General features: G+C 49.8%; 2 protein-coding genes and 1 long non-coding RNA gene across 6 annotated transcripts in view; 2 read left to right on the top strand and 1 right to left on the bottom strand.

The window, feature by feature from the left end:
* Pnkd (PNKD metallo-beta-lactamase domain containing) overlaps positions 1 to 21583 on the top strand; it is a 68490-nt gene that overhangs the window by 651 nt on the left and 46256 nt on the right. The window contains exons 2-3 of one of the 2 annotated variants that reach the window (NM_001134753.1): positions 156 to 324; positions 1428 to 1804. In NM_001134753.1, the coding sequence (NP_001128225.1) occupies positions 156 to 324; positions 1428 to 1620 (362 nt within the window). In that variant the 3' untranslated portion in view covers positions 1621 to 1804. 2 annotated transcript variants of the gene reach the window in all.
* Tmbim1 (transmembrane BAX inhibitor motif containing 1) lies at positions 2565 to 19778 on the bottom strand. Of its 3 annotated transcripts, none has more exon segments than NM_001007713.1 (12): positions 2565 to 3793; positions 4132 to 4185; positions 5014 to 5109; positions 6920 to 7007; positions 7149 to 7186; positions 7426 to 7465; positions 8462 to 8512; positions 8947 to 9000; positions 9117 to 9181; positions 9766 to 9860; positions 10975 to 11216; positions 19724 to 19739. In NM_001007713.1, coding segments are annotated over 11 exon segments (930 nt in total). In that variant the 5' UTR covers positions 11177 to 11216; positions 19724 to 19739; the 3' UTR covers positions 2565 to 3646.
* Positions 11419 to 20182, top strand: LOC148003792 (uncharacterized). Its single transcript, XR_015629647.1, has 2 exons — positions 11419 to 11566; positions 19348 to 20182. It is a non-coding gene; the product is annotated as an uncharacterized LOC148003792 (long non-coding RNA).

The following is a 21583-nucleotide window of genomic DNA, read 5'->3' on the forward strand; positions in this document are numbered from 1 at the left end:
TTCCAAAGGTGTCACCCGATGGCGATTTTCCCATTTCTCTTTAGATTCTTCACAGCACTTATTACTCCAAACTGCAGTCACTCCCCTTCCTCAAATCTCAGCCCCTCTAACCCTCCCTCATCCCCCATACTGACCTGCGGTACTTTTATTCACAGGGATCCTCTCTGGAGCGACAGCTAACAAGGCTTCCCAGAACAGGACCAGAGCACTGCAGAGCCACAGCTCACCAGAATGCAAGGAGGAGCCTGAGCCCCTCTCCCCTGAGCTAGAATACATTCCCAGAAAGAGGGGCAAGAACCCCATGAAAGCTGTGGGACTAGCCTGGTGAGTTTTAACTGCCCCTTTGCCTACCAGTGGGGAGTGTACTGAAAGGTGTTGGAACCTAGAAACTTCTCCAAGTTGCAAGGGCAGAGCTGAATCCAAGGGAAGGAAATTGCTGGATTCAAGGGATGGAATCTCAGAAGAATGGGGTGAGGTGAGGGTGGAATAATATGTAAAATTGGGGGACAGTGGCTTTTCTTTGGAGCAAATTGAGCTGATCTGATTTGGAGTCGTTGGATTCATCCTTCCCTTTGGGAGCAGGGGTAACATTCCAATCCCAGTAATTAAAATAGTGTCAGATTGTGTTGTATAGAAGCTAGAATCGTTTCTGTGAGTTCTGTGGTTCTGATTCTGGTTTTAATACATATTACTGATTATCAATCACTAAAGTAAAAGGAAGGGAAATTAACATTTTTTCCAGCAAATGTCTGAGGTATGACAGTACTGTGCCATATAATGTTTTAAGCTTTCTGAGGTAAACATTGCACTTTCATCTTGCCAAGCAGGGAACTGAGGCTCCCAGCTGCAATTGTCACCAGCTCTTGTGGCTTCCTGTTCTTTGGCACTTGCTAAGGCCCTCTTTTAGTAGTAGTTACTCTGATTGAGAGTTGGTTGACGTACCTTAGTGGTTGTGCACATGCTTAACATCTTTGAAGCCCTAAGTTCGATTTGCAGCACCGTAAAGAAAAATAGAGAGGTCTGGCAAGGGACACAAGACAGTATATGCAGAGAGGTCCTTTGCTAACTCAGAGCAAGCCTGGGCTGCTTAGGCTATCACACAGAAGCATTCAGCACAAGAGGCTCATCAATATCAGCCATAAGAGGACAGATGAAAAGGTAGGTAGGACCACACTGGGCTTTTAGTGCCCTGCCTTAGGAGTTTGGAGTTGGCCAGGATATAATAGAGAACTATTATGGTTGTCCAAAGCAGGCAGCAGCAGGAGGCTCTGATTTGTGGGTTCCCTCCAGCACTCAGCACAAAGGACAGGTAGAAGTAATATGCCTCACCGCGGCATTTGTACAAGTGGCAAAGCTGGACTAATTCTAGCTCCTCTGGCTCAGTCCCAGTCCCTGCCCAAACCCAGTGCCCATCTCCCCATCCCTAGGGCCATCGGCTTCCCCTGTGGTATCCTCTTCTTCGTCCTCACCAAGCAGGAAGTGGACAAGGACCGCTTGAAGCAGATGAAGGCTCGTCAGAACATGCGGGTGTCCAACACGGGCGAGTATGAGAGCCAGAGGTTCAGGGCTTCGCCCCAACAAGCCCAGTTCCCTGAAGTTGGGTCTGGAGTACAGACCTGAGTAAGGATCATTGCAACCTTGTGCTAGACTTTATTGACTGATGTGTAGCCAACTGTGTTCATTGCTCCTGAGGCCCACCAGAGGGCGCATGATGCCCAAACCGCTGCCAGCACCCACCTCTTCTTCCACATGGTAGAAGGAGTCAAATGCAAATAAAGTTATTAAGTCCTGGCTTGGAAGGGAAGCAAGGCTGAATTTGTAAGCCCCGGGGAGGGGAGGGACAAAGTGGAACTAGCTGCTCATCCCTGTTCCCTCACAGAAGACTTGTCTTCCCAGGAAGGTGGAGTAACCACAGCAAGCCTAGGAACAGGCTCTGGAGACCCATGTCTTAAAAGTCACTGGTTAGGAGGGTAGCTAGCCATCCAGCTTAAAATTAGTTAAAAGTAGTCAGGCATAGACATCTTTTATCTCAGGAAACAGAGGCATGTGGATCTCTGGGTTTGAGGCCAGGGTTCCAAGACAGCCAGAGCAAAATAATAAAGAGGCCTTACCCCAAAAATCAAATATAGCACTCAGGGTGTGGAAGAAAAAAAATTTTTTTAAAAAGTGCATCTAATTATGTCAGCCTCTCTGGGCCTCCTCTGTAAGAGAAACTAGTTTCCAAGAGATTCTAAACCCATGATCCAGCCCCTTTCCTGTCTGGGGTAAAAATGATAAAGACAGAGCTTCATGGGCAAGTTAGAGCTAGGGAGCTTTTACAGAGGCCTCATGACGTTGAAGTGGTCCAGCAGTGGTCAAGAACCCTCTCTGGATCCAGTACTGCAGGTGTGAGCTCCTTTCCCCAGCCAACTTTTGTCATTTTAGTAGCCTGTCTCAGCCATCACCAAGAACTGGTCCAAGAAAATCTGCTTGGTCCACAGAATGTTTTCCAGCCTGAGATCAGAGGAAGTGACACTTGGCCAAAGCCACCACCTTACAGTTAGGAAAGCCACAGATACTCAGGGTCTTCTTGCCAAACATAGAACTTTATTATATTTCTAGTTGCGTCCCTTTGTATTAGATTCAGAATCAAGTACTGGACAGAATAGCTCTGAACTATGTCCTTGGGCTAATAAGGTTTCTACTCCACCTGATAAACTGGCTTCTATCCCCACCATGGTGCCAGTTGGAGGCACTTGGATTACAGAGAAATAGCAGCTGGCTTGAAGAGGGGTTTTAGTCTAAAATCTCCCAGTAGGAACACAGAACAGATTGAACTTGTGTTGGGGAGGAAGGTTGCTACATACCAGAGTACGTTTCAGTTTCTCAAACCAGAGGGGCACCCAAGGCACTTTCCCTGTCCCCACTCATCCCACAATCCACCTTACTTGCTGACCTCCACCTCTGTGTGTCAAAGCAAAGTAGGAGGTCCCTCTAGGTCAGATTTTAAAAGCCTCAGAAGGCCTCAAGCACTTTGGACCTGGATGGTAGCCAAGATGGGTGCCAGTCAGGGGGACACCATTCTGTGCTACTCTCCCCCCATACTGTCTTTGCTCACTGTCTTTTCCCCTAGCCCAGATAAATAATGGATACGTGTTACTGGAAGATGGGGTTGGAACAGAAAGACCCCAGGGCACAGATCTCTTCTAGCTTCTAAAGCTAAGAGATGCCAAGCCTAAAGAGTTCAGACAGCATAAGTGGCCTATGAGCACTGGAGCTAGAGGTGAAGCATCTGGCTTTATTGGATCCAGGAGGGAAACAGCTCCAGCTCCTAGCCTAGAACCCTGTGGCCGAGGTGGGAGAGGACCCTCTTCACCTCAGAGCTCCTGTGTTCACCGGCTCCCTACTCCCCCTCCACACACACACACACATGAAAAGTTTGGTGCATACTCATTGTGGGTGAAGGGAAGGAGAAACACCTTCAGTCTAGTTCTTATCAAGCCCACCAAGGGCAAGAGGTGCCAGTAACCCCAGCACTCATGGCTCTCACAGAACACAGCCAGAGACCCTCCCATCCCCAGGACGGAGAGGAAACTGAGCAGATTACTTGAGGGGAGACAATGTGAGTCCCAGGCCAGTGAAAGGGACATCTCTCTCCCTCTCTGTCTCAGTCTCGATTTCCTACAAGCTGGAGCACAAAGGTGAAGATGTAGACTATATCTGTGTAGATCTGCAGGGCGCCTGTGATGTAGTCCTCTGGGCTGATGGTATGCTTCCGGTTCCCCAGGACCAGCTGCGTGTCATAAGCCAGGAACTGCAGGGAAACCAGACATGAGTGACTGGGAGCTCAGAGTCCAGGGTTCATTTCCTGCCAGCACAGTGTCCTGGACCAGCCAGATAGCTCGCTAAGGGAGTCATTGAGGAGTAGTATGATACATGGTGTCTGCCCTTGAGCAGTCCACTTGTCTACCAAAGACTGACACACAGCTGTCACCCAGCCAGCAATAGGAACAGAACACAGTAGGGGTGCCAGAAACTTGTAAAACACCAACATAATAAGGAAGAAAACAATTGTCTATGGCTCCTCCCCACCTCCCAAGCTGCCTAAAGGCCACCATCTCAGCTCCCATCCTAGAAGAGGGACAGACTTACCAGGGTGAAACAGATGGCCCCCAGACCTGCGTAGACCATGTGGAGCCAGTAAATCTGTGAAATAGCACAGTATGGCATTAGGCAGCTAAGCAAAGCATGACCCTAGCAGGCCCTGGGACTCCAACTACAGAGCAGGGAGGTAAGGAAGTTACCTCTCCAGGATCCCCCATCCTACCTCTAGATCCTAGGAGGAACTGAGAATATATGTTATCTGCCAGAGACTGCAATGGCTGTCTGTCCCATAATGTCCACATAACGTCAGCCAAACTGAAAGCTATTCTAAGTCCTGGAAACAAGGCAACTGAGTAGAGTTTATGAGGGACAAGCCCAGTGCATGCTGTTTGAAGAGCCTGTAGCAGTGAGCTCCCAGTAGCCCATGTCCCTGGCTCCTATGGCCCACCCTAGAGACAGTTAGAGAAGCCCTTCAGCAACCTGCCACCCTGCTCAACATTACTGCCAGGTGCCTGTGGACCAGCCAGGACCAGCCATGGTGAGGGGGGCAGCACCTCTCATCCTGATCCTTTCCCTCCAGCCCTATGCACTGCACTTAGCTGACTGGAAGCAAAGAAGGCACCAGAACCAATCCTAGGGCCCCTTCCATCCAGGCTTGAGTGGGTCCTGTCTCACTTGGTTGGTTTGTCTCACAGAACCTGGTCTTGGCTAACTACCACTTCCTGTAGGAACTGAGTGGTGCTATCCAGGACCTAAGGGGCTATGGTTTCCTACCTTTCTGAGAGAAATCTATTATACCTTAACCCAAAAGGACGGTATTGTGTTGGTGCCCACACTGGCCAGTGGAGAGCTGTGTGAGCCAGAGCCCGCCCCTGCTCCACAGGAAGTCTACTGCCTGGGTTCTACCTGCCCTTGTGTCAGGACACTCACATATTCAAAAAACAGCACTACGCTTGTGACAGCACCGGTTACTGCCAACACTATTCCCAGCACACAGATGAGGCCTGTACATGAGGTGAAGTCCACCTAGCAGAAAGGGAGAGAAAGGCACCTGTCAGATAACTGCCATCCTTAGTATCCCAGAGGACTGACTCTGAGCCCCAGCTGGGGAGTCTTAGTGCTGCTCCTGGAGGCATGGCAGTAGCAGTGACATGCTAAGGAGCCATACCATACAGGAAGCAACCCAACAAGTAAAGACATGGGAGCAGATTAGGCTAAGGAAATCTGGTCTGCAAGGGTCTGGGCCCTCCCATGCCTACCCAATACCAAACCCAGAGGGGTGTGTGTGTGTGTGTGTGTGTGTGTGTGTGTGTGTAAGAAGGCAGGATGGCAGTCAGAATGGCTAAGATAAAAAACTCAGGTGACAGCAGATGCTGGCGAGGATGAGGAGAAAGAGGAACACTCCTCCTTTGTTGGTGGGATTGCAGACTGGTACAACCACTCTGGAAATCAGTCTGGAGGTTCCTCAGAAAATTAAATATTACACTACCTGAGGACCCAGCTATACCTCTCTTGGGCATATACCCAAAAGATGCTCCAACATACAACAAAGACACATGTTCCACTATGTTCATAGCAGCCTTATTTATAATAGCCAGAAGCTGGAAGGAACCCAGATGCCCTTCAACAGAGGAATAGATACGGAAAATGTGGTATATCTACACAATGGAGTACTACTCAGCTATAAAACAGTGACTTCATGAAAGTCATAGGCAAATGGAATGAACTAGAAAATATCAGGCTGGAGAAATGGCTCAGTGGGCTGGAGAGATGGCTCAGTGGTTAAGAGCACTGACTGCTCTTCCAGAGGTCCTGAGTTCAAATCCCAGCAACCATATGGTGGCTCACAACCATCTGAAATGAGATCTGATGCCCTCTTCTGGTGTGTCTGAAGACAGCTACAATGTACTTATATAGAATAAATAAATCTTAAAAAAAAGAAAAAAAAATCATCCTGAGTTAGGTTACACAATCACAAAAAAACACACTTGGTATGCACTCATTGATAAGTGGATATTAGCCAAAAAGCTCAAATTACCCATGATGCAATCTACAGACCACAGGAAGCTCAAGAAGAAGGGTGACCAAAATGCAGATGTTCCCACTCCTTCTTAAAAGGGGGAAAATATTCATAGGAGGGGATATGGAAGCAAAGTTTAGAGCAGCAACTCAAGGAATGGCCATCCAGAGCCTGTCCCTCATGTGGCCCATAGATAGATAGATAGATAGATAGATAGATAGATAGATAGATAGATAGATAGATATAGCCACCAAAACTAGACAAGATTGACGAAGCTAAAAAATGCATGCGGAAAGGGACTGGATCTCTCCTGAGAGACACATCCACAGCATGTCCAATACAGAGGTCAATGCTAGCAACAAACCACTGAACTGAGAATAGGACCCCCTTGGGGGGAATTAGAGGAAGTATTGAAAGAGTTAAAGGAGCTTGCAACCCTATAAGAACAACAACGCCAACCAACCAGAGCTTCCAGGGACTAAACCACTAACAAAAGACTATACATGGACTGACCCAGGGCTCCAACTGCATATGTAGCAGAGAGTAGACTTGTTGGGGCACCAGTGGAAGGGAAAGCCCTTGGTCTTGCCAAGGTTGGACCCCCGCCCCAGTGCAGGGAAATATGGGGAAGGGCAATAAGAGGGATGTATAAGGGGAACACCCATATGGGGGAGGGGGAGGGGAGAGAATGGGGGCTTATGGACAGGAAACCGGGAAGGGGAGTAACCTTTGAAATGTAAGTAAAGAAATATGTAATAAAAAATTAAAAAAAAAAAAAAGGCAGGGTGGCCAGGGAAGAGCCTTCCCCATCCTCACCTTAGTCTGAAAGCAGAAGATGGTGACAGAAATGGATACCACGGCAGTGATGATCATAGCAATGATGACAGCTTTGGTTTCATACATACTAGGGAAAAGGAAGCATTGAGATGGGCCAGAGGCATAAGCCATAAGTAGAGACTCCCTGTGTTCAGGATTGTACCCATAGTCCACCCAGGCCTCCATACATTCCCTCCCCAAGGGCATGGAGGATCACCTCTGAACATACCTGGAAATAGCGCCTGTCATAAAGCCCAAAGCCAAAGTCTGAGGGAATGAGAATGAGGTAAACAGTTAAGAATAGCATGGGCTATTGAGTATGGCTCTTAAGTTCCAGCCCCAACACTGTGATTGCCATGGTCCTGCCAGAGCTGGGGGTCGATGTGACTGAATTGGCAAGAACAGCTACAGAGGAAAGCAAGAGCAGGCCAGGCAAGGACATCTTTCCACAAGGGTGTCCCCAACCCTTCCCAGGGGTAGGTCTCCCATTTCCCTTCTAGACTTACAAAGATGGTTAGCAGGATAATGTTCCATGGGAATCGGCGTCTGGAGAGGAAGAGGAAGAGGGGGAGAGAGAAAGACCCTGGTTACCTTTACTTGCCTTGAGTCCATCAAGTCTTTTTTTTTTTTTTTTTTTTTTTTAAAGATTTATTTATTTATTTATTATATATAAGTACACTGTAGCTGTCTTCAGATACACCAGAAGAGGGCATCGGATCTCTTTACAGATGGTTGTGAGCCACCATGTGGTTGCTGGGATTTGAACTCATGACCTCTGGAAGAGCAGTCGGGTGCTCTTAACCGCTGAGCCATCTCTCCAGCCCGAGTCCATCAAGTCTTAACAGAAGGAAGTCCTTAGCTCCAGAGAAATAAGTCTTTCCTTTCCTTAAGGAGGGTACTCGGGTATTTACACAAGGATAATCTGACCCAGTCCTTCCCTGTGGAGACAGCATGGCCAGGACTTGTTTACAGCCCTCGTGTCCCCTGTGTAACTGTGACAAAGTCACAAAATCTCTCTGAACCTTGAGTTCTTCCTGATAGGAATGTAGTAACTTTCCCTTTTGTGTTTTTAATTTTGTGTGTGTGTGTGTGTGTGTGTGTGTGTGTGTGTGTGTGTGTGTGTGTGTGTGTGTGTGTGTGTACATGTACATATGCACCACAGCACACGTGGAGGTCAGAGGACAGCTTGTGGGAGTCATTTTCCTTCCAACATGTAGGTCTCGGACCTCAAACTCAGATCACTAGGCGTGGTGGAAAGCACCTTTACCTGTTGAGGCATCTTGCTCCCCCACTCCCGCCTCCTTTGATTTTCTTTTCTGTTAATGCTCAAAATGGTCCATATCTTGTATATATGATTCTTACATATCTTGTAAGAGATATAGCCAGGTGGACATCACATATTCCTCTGTAACATTACTGCCTCCTGTCCCTCATAGGTAGTCATTGTAGATCTCTCTCCACTATGCAAACCCTTTTCCTCTTATAATGCTTTGTCTCTGTCCTACTTTCTACCCTCCTCTTGTCAGAGTCTCCAACACTCACCTGGGTCCCTGGCAGCAGACAAGGATCAGGTAGGTGACAATGAAGACAGCACTGGAGGAAGAGACAGGACATAGCTATAGGCCAGAACACCCCTCCCCTCCCCCAGCCTGCTCTGAGCCCAATAGGAGCGGCATTCAGCACCCTGGGCTTTTTGACAAGCTTCTTTCTTTGTAGGAAGCAAAGGCAAGATTGTCTCAGCAAGAGTGCTGAGAAGCCTGAAACAAGGTTTGGATCTGAAGGCAGTGCAGGGTGATCAGAGAGAGCCTGGGCAGCACCATGAAATCTGCATTCCATCACCACATGTCTGCCTGGTCCTGTCCTGTCCTAGCACTCCTTGATGTTACTTCTCAAGTCGTCGTTCTGCCCCTGCCTGGAGACTGGTACAGTTTCTGGGCAGCCCTCTCTCCTAGGGCATAATTCTGCCCTAAACAAAGCTGGTCAGCTGCCTCCTGTCCCCTCCCATCCCAGCAGCACCCTGTACTCACTAGGACACGTAGTACACCGCCACATTGCTCCTCACATATTCACTGACTGGTTCCCTGTGAAGCAGAGGATGCCGAGAAAGGAGTCATACGGTGGTTGTCTGCCTCCAGCTGACAGCCACCCCTCCATGGGCAGCCAGCAGGTACCCAGGCTGGGAAAAGGAGAGACTCACACAAAGGTGAAGACAGCAATGATGGCCACAGTGATGAGCAGCTGGACAGAAATGATGCAGTACACCTAGAGCAAACGGCAGGGACAGCTCACATCTCATCCTAGCCTCTTCCCGAAGGACAGCCAGCACCAAGGCCTCTGCCCACCTCCCTCACCCCCATCGTGTTAGTGCTACAGCAGCCTCCTCTTAGCTTGAAAGGCTCAGTGCTTAAGAACACATATTGCTCATGGACCTGAGTTCAGGTCCCAGAAACAGCACCAGGCAGCTCATAATTAACTATATCCAACTCTAGCTCCAGGAGATCTGATGCTTTCTTCTGGATTCCTCGGATACTGAGCTCACATGTGTTCACAGGCACACGCGTGCGTGCACGCACGCGTGCACACACACACCTTAATTCAAAATAAAACCAGTCTTGAAAAGATAAACAACAGTAATTTAGAAGGCTCCACTTTTCGGGTCCTTAGAGAATCTTCCGTGGCTGCAGTCTGGCCTGGAAGGGACCCCTCTGCCACTCCAGCTGTTTCCTGGCCCTCTGGGGGATCCTGGGGGATCCCTTTGAGGAAGGTGCAGAGGTAGGCAGCTAAAATACTTACGTGGAATATGTACCTGCTCCTAGACCTCCCCTAGGCCTCAGCCCATTTCTCACCTTTTGGATGAAGGTATGTCGGACTTTCCGGTCATCCCATTCTCCAGGACCAAAGCTGTCACTTCCTGCTCTCTCCTCCTCACTATAGTCATGGCCTAGGATCAGAGGAGATAACATCAAACCAACTGGGAACCTAGGACACATAGCCTCCATCTCAAAGCAGCCCTGGCCTCCCTGTCTCAAAGCAAGGCTCAGGTACCTCCGTCCAAAAGACACACTTGTAACTCACTCTTATCAAGGTCAAGTTCTCTAGGCACCCTGGGAGGGACCCCAGCTAGGCTTAGGTGAGAAAGAGCTGTTCGGTCAGCAGACATCTGCTGCAGGCTCTGTGCCCAGCCTGCATATTTGGAGACAGGATAGTGGTATCACCATCTAGGGAAGCAGCTGATATCTAGGGAGTGGAACTGCCTGGCAGAGCAGTGGCCTTGGGAGTAGAGGGCCAGAGGAAAAAGAGGGGAAGACTACACAGAAAGTGGGTACAGGAGGGCACGGGCTATGGTCTACAGCAGGCTTCACGATACACAGTGGTCACCTGTGATATCTTAAGATCTGCCTCAGAATACATGTCCAGTAAGAGCTGGCCATACACTCACTGGCTCTGGGACACTGAGGCTACTGCAAGCCACCAACATTCCACGGATGCCTCTTTGGGAACTACTTCCAAAATCTACCCAGAAGGAGTTGAGGTACAGCTCATAGGCAGGGCATATGCTTAACATGTAATGACCTTGAGTTCAGTCTCTCATACCAAAAAGAAATGCAAAATCCACCCCCAGGAGAAGAGGCTTACTATATAGTCTAACCTCACCTTGATAGACCAACCATGACATTTTGGCTGTTGGCAAAAATCAGACTGTATATAAAGGATGGAGATGTGTCAGCCCTAGGATATTAAAAAAAAGAGTGCTTAGGGTTCCTAAGGAAGACATGGCGCCCACACAGGGGCAACAGCCTTGGTAAACAACAGAAATGGTCTTTAGGCAACCACTCAGCAGCCATTACTTCCCCAGCTACCGTCTCTGGGTATAAGCTCTGGTGGATGTCTTAAGGCCCCAGTCTCCTTACTGTACAGAGGCCAGCAAGTGACTGGAGGGAAGAGCAGGTTAAGGGGAAGGTAGGACAGGAAGAGGAAAGGGTATCAAAGGGAATGAAGGCTTCCTCAGCCCCAAGCTCCACCTTGTCCCCCCCAAGCCACCCTCCATGACTCACCGTAGTTCATGGGCATTGGATGGACAGGAGGAATCGGCTGTGGGTAGCCAGCAGGGTGCCCGTAACCAGGTTGAGGGTAGGCGGGGTAGGCAGGGTAACCACCAGGCAGGACAGACGGCTGTCCGTAGCCCCCAGGAGGTGGACGGCCAGGGTACAGGGGGTTGTGGTCCTCATAGGGAGGTGGGGCAGTGGGATTGGACATGGCCACTCAAGGGCTGAGGGGAAACCCTAGCTTCTGGGACCTGCAATAGGAAACAAGCAATCAGTCATGAGTTCCTGGCTGCTCACTCCACCCTTGCTCCTTTCTAGGCTATGTCTGTAGCTTACACATGCCACTCACTGCCCACAGGCCACCACCCCACTGGGCCAGCCCTGGGCTTCTATCATCTCTCACAGTAGCCTTTATCTGGGGCCTCCCCTTCCCTGCCACAGGAGAGTAGGAGTGGGGATTAGTCAGCCAACCAGCCAGCACACAGCTGAGCATCAGAAGAGAATGGCAGGAACTCCCTGTTCTCCTTTAAGGAAACCTTGCAGTGCTGGCTTGACAGCAGAACCAGGGAAGAAGCTACATGGCCCCTAGAAGAGCTTCCTGGTGAGTCACAGGGCTGGCCAGCTAGGACCCCTATGGGGTCAACCCAGCCCCCTAGCAGCTGGCTGGAGCAGCTGGCATGAGGGCCAGATACAGGGTGGAGCCAAGCTAGAAGCTGGGCAGGAAAGAGGAGGAAGAAAACAATCCCACCACTGTGCCAGAACTGCCAGGCCCGAGAGGGAGGGGCAGGGCAGGCAGGAGACAGGACTCTCCAGTTCTCATCCATCACAGAGGCATGTGGCAGCCTGTGCCTGCTGCTCCCTTCATGGGTCCTGCCAGGGAGTAAACAGTGCTCCGGAGCTCCATGGAAAGGGGTCTCTAGAGTCTTCCCAGCAGCAGTGGCAAGGAGGGGCAAGGAAAGCAAGCTGACAAGTGAGAGCACAGGATGGGATGCCTCTGACAGGAGAGCCCGGCAGCTTGCTGGGAAGCTCCAGGCACTAGATTCACTTCAAGTGAGCTCAAGGCCCAGCGCACACAGTCCTCGAGCCAGTGGTTAGGAACACACCCCGAATGGAGGCCTTGGGGTGGTAGTATGTGTCCTTCCTTCTTTTTTTTTTTTTTTCCCTTTTTTTCGGAGCTGGGGACCGAACCCAGGGCCTTGTGCTTGCTAGGCAAGCGCTCTACCGCTGAGCTAAATCCCCAACCCCGTGTCCTTCTTTCTTTGCTGTCCTCTAGGCCTCCTCTGCCAAGTCCATCACAGCCTGTGGGCTCATAATGAAATGACAGGCGCATCTAGATATGGCTTAGGAGACAAGCTAAGGGAGTGTGTCCTTACTTCTTTCCTAAAACCACCCCTTCCCATGTCACCCTGTGACAGAGTTACCCCTGCTCTACAGGAAAGACTCGCAGATCCAGGTCAGCCGCACCTTCAGAGCTGCTGCTGGAAGGAGGAGAGTCCCAGCTTCTCTTTCCAGGGCACCCAGTGCAGCTCAGAGATCAAATAGAGGACGTTCACATCTCCTCTCAACAGGATTTATTCAGAGGGAAATCAGTCAAGATCGAGTAACAGGCCAGGTCTCTGAGAAGGTCACACTGAGGAAAGCTGTTCTTCATCTCCCCAGAGAAAAGAAAGCCCTTCTAGACAGTAAGGGTGTGAGAAGTGAGCCAGGCAGGGAAGCATGGGAGTCAGGCACTGGGGGAGGAGGGGGGAAAGCAGCAGGGTAAATGACACTCGGAGTGGAGAGTCTAAGATCAGCCACTGGAACTGGTTTGGAGAGTCCTGAGTCTATAAAAGGACAGAGCAATCACAAGCAAGATAAAGGAAGCAGGTCTTTCCTGCTCCAACCTTTGGAGCAAAAGCCTTGTTCTCCTAAACCCTGCCCCTCCCTCTCCACAGCCCCTTCCGAGTCCATAGAAAGGATGGCATCCTGGTGGATGGGAAGAGGGACAAAGCAGGTTACCTTTGGTATAGAGGTGCCTGTCATTTCATTATAGCCCTTATTTCAGTAATCTAGATCTATCTGACATCCTCCATTGGGATGGTGGTGCAGGCTGATGGTTAAACAGTCCTAAAAGGCACTGCCAGGAAAAGCCCTGTTGTCAGAGTCCCAAGCCATGATGTCACAATGACCTGGCCCTTCACTCTCACAAGGTTTGTGTGAAATGGGGTAGTTGAGTGATCTCAGGGCTCAATGATGGCTCTAACAGCTGACTGTGACCCTGGGAAACTGACCACGCAGGGCCTCTGCCTTTTGTTCAGCATGCAGGGGCCCCTCCCTCTTCCCAAGTGAGAGGCCACAGTGACTCACTACCTGGGATGGGGCTCCAGGGTCTAGGGTAGCTCAGCTGCTGACTCATGGGCCTCCCTCCAGTACTCCCTGTCCCTGCCCAGTCATGCTGGTAGTCAGAGGAATTTGCCAGTGAACCTGCCTGATCCCAGCATAGTTCTCTGAGTCCTCCACCACCTGCCCTTTTGAACCAGGGTCCTCACCTGGAAGACGTTCAACACCAGTTAACAGTGCCTCCCAAGGAACCGTAAAAATTAAGGGAGAATATACACAGCGGGCTGGAGAGATGGCTCAGCAGCTAAGAGCACTGGATGCTCTTCCAGAGGACCTGGGTTCAAGTCTCAGCATTCACATGGCAGCTTACAACTGTATGTAATACCAGTTACACCAGGAGATCTGGCACCCTCACACAGACATACAGGCAGGCAGAACACCAATGCACATAAAATAAAAATAAATTAATTTAAAAAGAAAAGGAAAGAGAGGCCTGAGCTCTTAGAACAGTGCCCAGCCTAGCCAGGGATACTCTGTTTTCAGTTGTGACTTCACTACCTCCGTAGAGCATGCCAGCAGGGGAACATTGCTATTACAGAGACACCGAGATTTAGGGAAGTGAAGAAAGTTGGCCAGGGATACCTCACCAGGGTATAACGAAGTCAAGGCTTACCCCCAGGCTGACTCTGATGTCCTTTTTGAGTCCTTATTTGGATAGTCTATCTGTTTCCAATTTCTCAGCCATTTCCCATGGCTTTGGCTCAGATCCTCCAGTGGTAATAGCAGGATTACACAGAATTGGATCCCTAACAATTCAGCCCTCCACAGTGCACTCCGATCCCATCCATCAGCACACGGAGACTCAAAATGTCAGAGACACCCACCCACTTGAGACAAGTTGATCCTAGGCTACAACACAATCCTGGCTGTCTGACCCTGGGTGCAAGAGAGTAAAACTCTTGTTTTGTACCAGCCAGAAAGTTGCCAGCCTCTGCCTCACTCACCACTAAGCCACAGCATGGACAATACCTGTCAGACCAACAAGAACCTCTGGAACCCAGAGCCCCCAATGTGGCTTTTAAGCAGGCCCCAGCTCCTGCATGGCCTCCATGAGGACCCTTCCACCAAGCCTTCCACTAGGGCTGAGGTCTGGGGCTAGCATTGCCCTAAAGGAAGTGGTCAGTCATTCTTTAGCCAGCCTGAGGCATGGGGACTAGAGAAGGAAAGAAGTAGGAAGAGGGACAAGGGCAGAAAAGAGACCTGGAGACAGAGTACAGATAAGGCGGAGTCGGGTCTTCTGCACCCAAGGCTGTGAGGGCTTCACAGGCTCCAGGGACCACAAAGAACTGAGCATTTTCCTAAGTTGAGAAGGCATCCAGTGTCTCTGAGCAAACACCAGCTTGTGATCAGTGTCCAGACTGCCCCATCCTCGTAGTTCCATGCCTAGACTTGTACTTTTTTCTCAGGTAATCCATACACATCAGAGAAAACCCAAGGCTCTCCCTGACTCAGTCACAGTGGCGGCAGCAGTGTGTACTAGGCCCAGACAGCAGGATTTGTGGGTGGCCAAGGTTTTCAGTGTAGAATCTGGGGAGGCTGTTCCCTACTACATCCTGGTTGTCTCAGGGACCGGCTCTGTACCTGGCTTGCTGAGGAGGTTAGACTCTGGCTCCAGCTCTCCTGTGGCATATAAAATGTCTGGAATCTGTAGCTAGAAGACTGAGCTACTGGGGTTACAAGCAAGAGGGTGTGTCTGGAGGGAAGGACAGAAAAGAGCAGTCCAGGCAGCTTTGCCTACCTGAATGCCAGAAACTGATGCCCAGACCAGAATGGAAAGAATTGCTCAGCGTGCATCTCAGGAAGCCCCACCCCATAACCAGGTCTCCATGTCTAGCCTCTTCCCTCCATTCACCCTAAGAAAACACCTCCCATCCCAGCACATAGCCACTGGGCAGAGAAGTGAAGGAAGCACCCAGGAACCCAGAATCCACACCGTACTCTTATGGCCTCAGGATCAGATGTGAAGTAGAGGGATGCAAACACTGATGTCAGCTACAATCAGGAAACCCAAGAGTTCCAGCCCAGGACAGGCCCTGTTGGCCAAGAATTTGGTACTTCATGCCTCTAATTCTAGCAGAGGCAGGGGGACCTCTGTGAGTTCAAGGCCAGCGTGTTCTACATAGCAAGTTCCAGGCCAGCCAGGAGATGGTAGTGAGATGCTATCTTGGGGGAGGGGTAGGTGTTAAGGAATTTAGAAATTTCCTTCCCAGCCTGGCCCAGTACCTGAAAGCTCAGCAAAAGAGCCACAGTTACCAGAATACAGCACCCTCTCCAGTTCCCTCATTATTTCTTGCTTATCCTGCCAACCCCATTACTCCAGAGTCCAGGCCACTCCTCAGCTCCTACCTCAAGAGTCCTTAACTCTGGATCCACAGAAGCAGAGAGCCAAGCCCTAGAGAATATGGGAAGGCCCAATCCAGCAGCGTCTCCATCACCCTTATCTTTGAGGACAGAATTGTACTGTGGGGTTGTAAGATCCCAGGCACATCACCAGTTAGGGTGGCCTTGGTATGCTTATAAAGAAAGAAGGCCAGGTGGTGGTGCGTACTCCTTTAATCCCAGCACTCGGAAGTCAAAGGCAGACAGATCTCTGAGTTCGAGGCCAGCTTTGTCTACAAAGCAAGTTCCATGACAGCCAGCACTACATAGAGGAACCCTGTCTTGAAAAACAGAAAGAAAGAGAGGGAGGGAGGGAGGGGGGGAGAGAGAGAGGAAAGGAAAGGAAAGGAAAGGAAAAGAAAAGAGAGAGAGAAAGGAAAAGAAAGGAAAAAAATAAAGGCTGGAGAGATGGTTCAGTGGTTAAGAGCACTGACTGCTCTTCCAGAGGTCCTGAGTTCAAATCCCAGCAACCACATGGTGGCTCACAACCATCTGTAATGAGATCTGATGCCCTCTTCTGGTGTGTCTGAAGACAGCTACATTGTACATTATATGTAATAAATAAATAAATCTTTAAAAAAGAAAAGAAAAGGAAGAGCAAGCAAGCAGGCCAGGTGTCGTGGCTCAGGCCTTTAATCCTAGTACCTGGGAGGCAGAGACAGACAGATCTCTTGAGTTGGAATCCAGCCTGGTCTACATAGTGAGTTTCTGGACAGCCAGACCTACATAGTGAGACTCCGTCTCACAATTAAAAGAAAGAAAAAAAGAGGAAGCCATTACCAGAGCTGCTGTTATTTTTGACCCAAAGGCTCGTCCCACCCTGCCCCGCCCCAGTTATGTTATCTCCAGGTTAGGAGGGGAGACAAGCAGAAGAACAGGAGTATTAAGCAAACAGCAGTGGAAAATCACAGAGAGGTGGGGAAGGAAGAGAGAGCCACCTAAGAGTTGTAAGGTCAGTTATTAGTAAGCAGTTAAAGTACTTCTGATGCTCACGGAAGTCACACCTCCAATAAAAGTGGGATTCCTTTTCCCATCTTTGCCTGAGTCTCCAGTGTAGGAGCAGGGAGCAAGTTCCATGACAGCCAGCACTACTGCTGGTGTTGACACTGACCCCAATACATGAATTGGGGTAGCTCACTTCCAACTTTCAGGCTTCATTTTTACATCTGTAAGATGAATATATTCTAGGCTGAAAGATCAAAATCCACTGCAGCCCTGCCAGTTTGATTCTGCATAAACAGGCTAACAGGATAAGAGAGCTTCAGAGCAGAATGACATACCCACCCCACGCACACGCACCTGGGAATCTACACACTGACTGGGTGCCTCTAGTAATGTGCAAGGCATATACAGAGGCCGAAGCACATGGCAAAAGGGTGACCATTAACTTTCACTCTCTCCCCCTAAGATGCTCCCACTCTTCACAGCCTGTGTGATGCTGACCCAGGCAACCCATTATACAAGAACCTAACCCTAAGAAAAACCCATGTCTCTACCCAACTCTTAAAACCCTATGCTTCCACCAACCTGTCCCTTAAAACAGTTGTACTAAAACCAAGCAAAAACATCGCAGTGGACCAGCAGGTTAAGGTACTTGCTGCCAAGCCTGACAACCTAAGTTGGATCCCTCGAAGCCACACAGTGAAAGGAGAGGACTCACTCCCTCAAGTTGTCCTCTGGGCCTCCACATGCATGCACTCACCCACGCACACAAATAAGTAAATAAAAGTTTTAAAAAGAACCACACATGAACAGGGCCTGGTGACGTACACCTGTAACCTTAGCACTAGGCTGGCTCAAGCAGGAAGATGACAAGTTCAAGACTAGGGCCATAAGAACCCATGGATAGGAGGACCAGACTTGCCCTCGTTCTCATATCAGCTGAGTGCCAGGATCCCCTGGAGGGTCTGCTCCCACCCTTAGGTCCAGCAGCTACTGGAACCTCTGTGGTAGGATTTACAGCATGGCTTGGAGGAAATCTAGGCAACACAGAACCAGGAAAGTAGCATCCCTAAACATCACCTGGGAAGTGCATTGGCCATCCTACAGACAGACATCTTACCTCCCTCCATGACCAATGCATTATGCCCACGACAAGTAGAGGCCTGTGGACTTCTACATCTTGTTCCTATTCCTCCTTTGAAACAAGTCCCATTTTGGCCTAGACTCCCAAAGTCTTAGGTTAAGGCTGGAAGATTCGATCAAGGTCTGCTCTTGTTCAGCATCCCCAAGAGAACTGAAGGCCCTCTGAAGATTGTATGTCCCTTCAACTGTGGCTTGTTGAACTATGGTCTCACTCTATAGCCAGGCTAGCTTCAGGTCTGCAGCCTGGCTTTCAGTCCTCCTTTTGCCTTTGTCTTCTGAAAAGAATGAAGCGCCCCAGTGTTATTACTGTTTTGTGAGGCAGGTGCTTGCCCTGTACCTCAGGCCACTCTTGCCTCAGCCTCTGGCATGAAAGGTGTGCACCACCACACACTCGATCCTGGGCTTCTACTCTGTCTTAAGGGCTCATGGTGAGAGGTCTTGGGTTTGGAGGTGCTCTGCTATAGATGGCTTCTCTCTGAGGATCCCCCATTCTTAACGAGGAAGCTGAGCCTAGGTGCCTATTACCCTAGCTCATGAACTTCTCCAAATGCTTGCCAACTAATGTGTTATTACCTCTCTGATCTGCTTAGTTTTACATGAGAAGCCCTGAAGTCAGACAACAGATCAGGAGACCTTGAAGCAAGGTCTCACTTCCCCTTGAAACTATAAACCAAGACCAGGGCCCCATGACTGGAGAGGTAAGAATGGGCAAATGAGGAGGAGATAAGTATGGTGGCCTGTTTGAGGCAGACAAAGCAGCACAAAGAAGCACCTGGCTGGCCCTGCCACCACTGGCCAGGCCAAAGACACCAGCTTTGAAACCAAAGCTCACCACTGAGATAAATATTTCAGAGTCTCAGAGAACCAGACACCTGACAGACCTTCCATGACAGTTATCCCCACTTATCTGGTGTTTTAGGTTGACCCCCAACCCCATGGGTACCACCACCCATTGGCCACAGTGGAGTGAGTGACTGGGGAAGGAGGCCTCAGGGGACAGGACCTGGTAAAGACAGTTCAGGCTTTACCTGGCAGAGAGCCTTCCTTTCCTTCCTCCTGTTCTGGTTTCCTCCCAGTCCTCCCGGCCTGTTTTTCTTTTTCCCATTTCCTTGTTTCATTTTTATTTTTACTCTGCCCTAAAGAGGGCAGGGGGACGGGGGCGGGGTGGATGTTTTTTTTGGGGGGGGGGATTACAGCTTTCACCTGTTTTAGTCCCAGCACTTAAGAATCTGAGGCAGAAGTATTGCAACAAGTTCAAGACTTGACTGAGCTACTGAGTGAAACTCTCTCTCTTAAAAAAAAAAAAAAGGTCATCAAAGGAACAGGGACAAGGAGTAGGCCAGGCTAGGAATAGGAATTGTCTCTTCTCTAGACCTACAGGTTGGCCCACTGGGTTCACTGCGCTAGGGCTCCCCTTCCCCCTCACCTTAGATCCTCATCACCTGTCTTTGCGCGGCTTGGAGACGCCAGGACAAGCTCGAACAGTCCAAGTGGGGTCCCAAGCCCCTGACTGGCTCCCTCCTTCCCTCTCCCCACCAGCTGAGGACCATGACAGCCTCCATCTCACTTGCAGCACGGCCACTCTGGGGCCCCGGAGTGGGGGACAAGTTCTCAGACAAACAAGCCACTCAGCCACTGACTGGGGCACCCAGCAAGATGCGGGTCAGCTTGCGGGTGCGCACCGAATGCGGTTGCGCCATAAGCCCCGACCATATGCCCTGCCCAGGCGCACAAGGAAAGTGAAGACCAGAACGGGCAGGACGAAAGGATTCTACTCTGGCTTCTGTTCACGACTGGAGCCGGCCCGCGCATGCCAGAAAAGTTCGGACGCCCAGGCACAGCGCTGCCCCAGGCCGTTTCCATTCCCCGCTGGCCTCGGGTTCCCACCTCCGCCGGCCGCAGCCCCCTCACTTGCCTGCGCTGTTCCGGACCCTGAGAACTGCCTGGGCCTCCGGGCGATGGCGAGGACTGGGCTGAGCTCGGCTGGGCTGGGGCTCCGTGCCCCGCCCCGTCTCTCTCCGCCGCCAGTGGGGAGGAGCCGCCAGCCCCCCGAGGCCGCCAGAGAGCGCTGAGGTCCACTTCAGACCCCAGCCACGAGCCAGGTGTGAGTGGTTCACATTTACTGGAAGCAACGCTGGCTCGCGGATGAGGACAAAACCCCAACTCACGGGAAAAAAAATAACTTCTTTCCACCAATCCCAGAACCCACTCCAGTAGGAAGCACTGCTTATGAGTCGTCAGTGCCTACATACCAGCGATTTGCACTAGGGTCTTTAGAGCAAACCCTATTGTCTTAAAAGGTGTTATTGTTTTTTGATTTGTTTATTTGTTTGCTTATATTCTGAGTAAAAGGGCGATCTCGCTATGTACCTCATGCTGGTCTCCAGCACTTTGTCACTCGGCCTCAACCCAAGTGTTGCAGTTACTGACCCTGGTTTCACTTAGTCAGATTTCACTGATTTCTTTTTCTTTTTAGTCATTAACTGATCTTCAGCACAACTTTAGGTTTAGGGGCGTAGCTCAGTGGTAAATCTCTGGCCTTCCGTGTGAGAGACCCAGCTGGGTGTCATCCCCATCACAACAAAACCAAACAACAGAAGAATAGTTTCAGTGAAGCACAATATTGTATCACATGGCTGTGCTGTGTTTATATCAATTCATTCTTAAAACTTTTTATTTCATAAAAAATTATTTTTAAGTCACAAAAACATCTGTGATGAATAACAATTCTATGCTTTTAAGCTAACTGCCTTTTTCAAGTTGAAAACTTCAAATATACAAACAGAGGCAGAGACTCTGAGCTCTGCTTGGAATCAGTCATGTGTCACTTAATGACAGGGATGCATTAGGTCAGGGAATGTCAATGTTGTGCAAGCCTCCTGGTGTATTTGCACTAACAGCTCACTATGTGTCACTGAGAAGTAAAAATAATCTTACTGGGGGCTGGAGAGATGGCTCAGAGGTTAAGAGCACTGACTGCTCTTCCAGAGGTCGCGAGTTCAATTCCCAGCAACCACATGGTGGCTCACAACCATCTGTAATGGGATCCGATGCCCTCTTCTGGTGCGTCTGTAGACAGTGACAGTGTATTCATATAAATAATAAATAAATAAATCTTAAAAAATATAATCTTACTGAAGGCGGCAGGCAGTATGCTGGCTGAGGAAGCAGGAAGTCCTGGGTCCCATCCTCTGCTCTGCACTGTGGAAGTGCTGTAAGCCCATAATGCCAGATATTCCAGGAATGTTAACAGTAAATAACTTACCTCAAAGAGGTTAAGAGGAGTCAAATATGTAGCCATGGTCAAGGAAAACCAATTTATGTTATCCAAAAGTCTGTGTTCCAACATGGTAATCATTTGGTAAAGTTTTGGGGGTCAGGAGTTGTCTTACTTAAGGTTTTACTGCAGTAAACAGACACCATGACCAAGGCAACTCTTATAAGGACAACGTTTAATTGGGGCTGGCTCACAGGTTCAGAGGTTCAGTCCATTATCAAGGCAGTGTCCAGGCAGGGGTGGTGCAGGAGGAGCTGAGAGTTCTACATAATCATCTGAAAGTCACTAGGAGAAGACTGGCTTCCAGGCAGGGAGGAGGAGGGTCTTAAACCCACTCCCACAGTGACATACTTCCTCCAACAAGGCCACACCCTAATACATTCCTGGGCCAAGTACATTCAAATCGTCGTAGGGGTGGTTTGATTTGGTTTTGGTTGTGTTTAAAGGGTCTCACGGTCTCACGTAACTCTGCAATTCAGTATGTAGACTAGGCTACCC

This window comes from Rattus norvegicus, chromosome 9 (genome assembly GCF_021556685.1).
Source record: "Rattus norvegicus strain SHRSP/BbbUtx chromosome 9, alternate assembly SHRSP_T2T, whole genome shotgun sequence".
NCBI classification, from domain to species: Eukaryota; Metazoa; Chordata; class Mammalia; order Rodentia; family Muridae; genus Rattus; species Rattus norvegicus.

Coding starts and splice junctions, on each gene's coding strand:
- Tmbim1 (XM_087566278.1), bottom strand. CDS start 11,176: ATGTCCAATCCCACTGCCCCACCTCCCTATGAGGACCACAACCCCCTG. Junction 8,513..8,946: donor GCGGTGTACTACGTGTCCTA/GTGAGTACAGGG, acceptor CTCTTCCTCCAG/TGCTGTCTTCATTGTCACCT. Junction 4,186..5,013: donor TAGTGCTGTTTTTTGAATAT/GTGAGTGTCCTG, acceptor GCTATTTCACAG/ATTTACTGGCTCCACATGGT.